This window comes from Coregonus lavaretus (genome assembly GCF_964263955.1).
Source record: "Coregonus lavaretus genome assembly, chromosome: 2".
Taxonomy (NCBI): domain Eukaryota; kingdom Metazoa; phylum Chordata; class Actinopteri; order Salmoniformes; family Salmonidae; genus Coregonus; species Coregonus lavaretus.
This window is the reverse complement of record NC_139989.1, coordinates 47,273,168-47,278,008: the sequence shown is the minus strand read 5'-3', so window position 1 is coordinate 47,278,008 and position 4,841 is coordinate 47,273,168. Positions and strand designations below refer to the sequence as shown.

At 41.9% G+C, this 4,841-nt stretch overlaps 1 protein-coding gene across 1 annotated transcript; it reads right to left on the bottom strand.

Annotated features, from left to right (window-relative positions):
• Positions 1-833: 833 nt before the first annotated feature.
• Positions 834-4,412, bottom strand: LOC311139321 (ferredoxin-2, mitochondrial-like; the record flags this gene model as incomplete). The annotated part of the gene is given in 5 exon segments (XM_084174200.1): positions 834-924; positions 926-967; positions 1,195-1,287; positions 1,461-1,562; positions 4,129-4,412. Coding segments are annotated over 5 exon segments (612 nt in total).
• Positions 4,413-4,841: the final 429 nt, after the last annotated feature.

Genomic DNA, 4,841 nt, shown 5'->3' with positions numbered 1-4,841 from the left:
AGACTCTAGGTGAAGACAGATAGACTCCATGTGAAGACAGTGTAGACTCCAGGTGAAGACAGTGTAGACTCCAGGTGAAGACAGTGAAGACAGTGTAGACTCCAGGTGAAGACAGTGAAGACAGTGTAGACTCCTGGTGAAGACAGTGTAGATAAACAGATTAGTACTGTAAGTGTTTTTGAACAAGGTGCAATAAATACAACTTCAAGGAACGTAAAGTTCCCAAGACCTTTAGTGTCCTAATGTAACCGAGTTGAGTTGGCTAAACGTGCTCCTCAAGTTGAAATTCGTTTTTGGTGGTACAGCTGGTTAAAGGTGTCATCAGAGGGCGGTGATGTGCATTTGCAAGACAGAGGACGGGAAATCTAGTGCAAGCTGGTGAGCCAGGAAGCTATACTGTTGAAGCAGCAGCGTGTGGCTGGGTACACTAACATGACTTACTTTGTGTGGGTCGTGTGGACATATTTGTATCCAACTTGCAACTCTCATGTCAACTTGCTAAGCACAGTATGAATCCATGTAGAAATTTGGTCTAGCTCAAGGAGGAGGAGTACAGTACACTCCTATTCATAAGATCATTTTGAAAGTTTAAGACAAAGAAAATGTTCAGTAAACCTGGCTAGGTATTTACCCTAATACCGTGCTATGCACTCACCTAAGAATTGTATGTGCTACAAGGAGCTTCCATTAGCAATCAAGGTAACATGGCACTTCCTCTTTCACCCTGACTCAGCGCTCTCTTTTATCCTCACTCACCTCTCTCTTTGATCCTCACCTCTCTCTTTAAGTCTCAGCCTCTCTCTACCCTAAACTTAGTGGTGCGCGGGCACATGTCAGTCCACATAGAAGTTGCGGGTGACCTTGGGCAGGGTGACCCCGATGCCATCCAGCTCTGGGCTCAGGATGATCTGGCAGCCCAGACGAGTTATCCTGGAGCAGAGGGGCCATGTCCAACATGTCATCTTCCCTGTGGCGAGCAGTCATTTAATACAACTGTAAGACAATCATGAATATGTGTCAAAAATTAAATAGATATCTTTCCAGAATGTAATAACGTACATGTTATTTCATGCTTTTATGGTATGGTGTGGTGTCATTATAAACAGGTATTTTTAAGAGGGCATAGCCTTGCACTTGTCCCTTGCTGCCCTTGATAAAATAACAGTAGGCCTATAGTTTTCAATTGTTCATTACCTCTCCTCAGGTTGGGGACGCTTGTCGACGTAGCCTTCATTTACATACACATGGCATGTAGAACAGGTCAACGAAGCCTCACATGCACCTGAGTATTAACACAGTACCAGATGGTAACAGATCACAAGTAGACTATGACACGCAAGCACTGTCATCTTTCTAAGCAATATACTAAGAGAAATACAATACATTTCAACTTATTGAGGAACTCATGTCTTTGATCATGGACATGAATGTAGGATGGATGTCAGTCAGTCATGACCCACTGGGCAATGCCATGCTTGTGGGTCAGGTAGAATATGTTGTCCTCCACATGAGCCTTCACTGGGATTCTCTGTCCTGAGCGGGCAATGTAAACAACTTTAACTCTGCAGACACAAGTGACAGAGAGCAAACAATTGGACTACAAGAAAATTATACAACTTTTGTAGGCTAGAAAATGCCACTAAATACAGTTGAAGTCGGAAGTTTCCATACACTTAGGTTGGAGTCATTAAAACTCGTTCTTCAACCACTCCACAAATGTCTTGTTAACAAACTATAGTTTTGGCAAGTCGGTTAGGACATCTACTTTGTGCATGACACAAGTAATTTTTCCAACAATTGTTTGCAGACAGATTATTTCACTTATAATTCACTGTATCACAAATCCAGTGGGTCAGAAGTTTACATACACTAAGTTGACTGTGCCTTTAAACAGCTTGGAAAATTCCAGAAAATGATGTCATGGCTTTAGAAGCGGCTAATAGGCTAATTGACATCATTTGAGTCAATTGGAGGTGTACCTGTGGATGTATTTCAAGGCCTACCTTCAAACTCAGTGCCTCTTTGCTTGACATCATGGGAAAATCTAAAGAAATCAGCCAAGACCTCAGATTTTTTTTTTGACCTCCACAAGTCTCGTTCATCCTTGGGAGCAATTTCCAAACACCTGAAGGTACCACGTTCATCTGTACAAACAACAGTACGCAAGTATAAACACCATGGGACCACGAAGCCGTCATACCGCTCAGGAAGGAGACGCGTTCTGTTTCCTAGAGATGAACGTACTTTGGTGCGAAAAGTGTAAATCAATCCCAGAACAACAGCAAAGGACCTTGTGAAGATAATGGAGGAAACAGGTACAAAAGTATCTATATCCCCAGTAAAACGAGTCCTATATCGACATAACCTGAAAGGCTGCTCAGCAAGGAAGAAGCCACTGCTCCAAAACCGCCATAAAAAAGCCAGACTACGGTTTGCAACTGCACATGGGGACAAAGATCATACTTTTTGGAGAAATGTCCTCTGGTCTGATGAAACAAAAATAGAACTGTTTGGCCATAATGATCACCGTTATGTTGGAGGAAAAAGGGGGTTGCTTGCAAGTCGAAGAACACCATCCCAACCGTGAAGTACGGGGGTGGCAGCATCATGCTGTGGGGGTGCTTTGCTGCAGGAGGGACTGGTGCACTTCACAAAATAGATGGCATCATGAGGAAGGAAAATTAAGTGGATATATTGAAGCAACATCTCAAGACATCAGTCAGGAAGTTAAAGCTTGGTCGCAAATGGGTCTTCCAATTGGACAATGACCCCAAGCATACTTCCAAAGTTGTGGCAAAATGGCTTAAGGACAACAAAGTCAAGGTGTTGGAGTGGCCATCACAAAGCCCTGACCTCAATCCTATAGAAAATGTGTGGGCAGAACTGAAAAAGCATGTGCGAGCAAGGAGGCCTACAAACCTGACTCAGTTACACCAGCTCTGTCAGGAGGAATGGGCCAAAATTCACCCAACTTATTGTGGGAAGCTTGTGGAAGGCTACCCAAAACGTTTGACCCAAGTTAAACAATTTAAAGGCAATGTTACCAAATACTAATTGAGTGTATGTAAATTTCTGACCCACTGGGAATGTGATGAAATAAATAAAAGCTGAAATAAATCATTCTCTCTACTATTATTCTGACATTTCACATTCTTAAAATAAAGTGGTGATCCTAACTGACCTAACACAGGGATTTTTTACAAGGATTAAATGTCAGCAATTGTGAAAAACTGAGTTTAAATGTATTTGGCTAAGGTGTATGTAAACTTCTGACTTCAACTGTATTACAAAGATAAGCAAATAGTGGCACTCCCAAACAGAAGGCCTATTTCAATGTCTTTTAACACAGTGGTTCTCAACTGGTTTTGCCTGGGGACCCAAATTTGACAATGACAATTGAGTCGCGACCCAATATTATGGACTGTTGATGATTACATTTTGTAATGTTGTATTGCAGCTGCCTTCTTGGGCAGGCTTCACTTGCAAAATAGACTCTGTCTCAATTATGGTATTAAAGAAAGTTATTACACAGCCATATTAACTGAGAAAACATTTATTATCAATTCAAGAGAATAAGCCATTTAATTAGGCGACCAGTTCAGGAGTGGGGTGTAATAAATGATCAGACTCAGAACATGACATCAAAACCAGTCCAATAATGTTAATGAACAGTAACACATACCAGTGTTTAAAATAGAAAAAACAACAATCCTTAGGAATTCTTAATCATCAATTACCATGTGAATAGTTTCACAACCGTGAAAAGTTTTTTTTTAAAGGTGTACGTTTTTAACCAGTTCAATAAAATGTAATATGAATGTCAGAATTAATTAACAATAATAATTAACGTAGTGAACAATAACTCATTAACCTGTGTATTTATTGTGTGTGTATGTGTGTGTGTGGCCTATCAGTGGGAAAGCTGGGCGTGTTTCTTTAGTTTGATAAGTTCATTGACGTCTGGGGTGATGGTTGACAGGGCAACTCGGAGGTCATGCTGGCTGTCCAGTTTGTTTCTGCTTTTAGTTTTCAGCACGGCCATAACAGAGAAGTCACTTTCACACAGATAGGTAGTGCTGAACGGTAGCGTGATTCATGACAGCCGAGAGCAGGTTACTCTCCCATTACGCTGCACCAGAACTGTGGTCAAATCCACGACCAAATGACAGCTCCACCAGCAGATCCTTTTCGTTGCTTGGCAATGTGACGCTTCCCATCTCCACTTGAAAGGGGTCCCATGTCCAGTCGTCTAGTCTCCTGTTCTCCTCCGGGAAGTAGTCACTCTCCTCCTGGAAGTAGTCGCAAAACTTTCCTTGCAGCTTGACAAGATGCTGTTTAACAGTTTTTTTCAGTGTGTCGCGGTGCACTATGTTGATCAGATTCGGAATCTCGAAATCAGCATTGGGAAACATGTCAATCCTCCCGTTAGAAACATGATTTGCCCAAACGGTAAGCTTCATTTTGAAGGCATCCCTCTGTTTAAATCGATGAAGCCCCCTCCCTTGCATTGACACATTGAGCGAATTCAGATGATCAAAAATATCCGCCAGGTAAGCAACCTGCGCAAGCCATTCCTTACAATCGAAATGTTCGAAGCTCATAAAAGCGACCCACCACTTTACCCATGGAAAGCCAGCGGACCTCTGCATGATAAAGCACCTGCTGTTGCTCACTTTCCATATCCCTGCAGAAGTCCTGGAAACAACTGCTTTTTATGGACAGCAAAAAAAGAAACATCCCTTTTTCAGGACCCTGTCTTTCAAAGATAATTCGTAAAAATCCAAATAACTTCACAGATCTTCATTGTAAAGGGTTTAAACACTGTTTCCCATGCTTGCTCA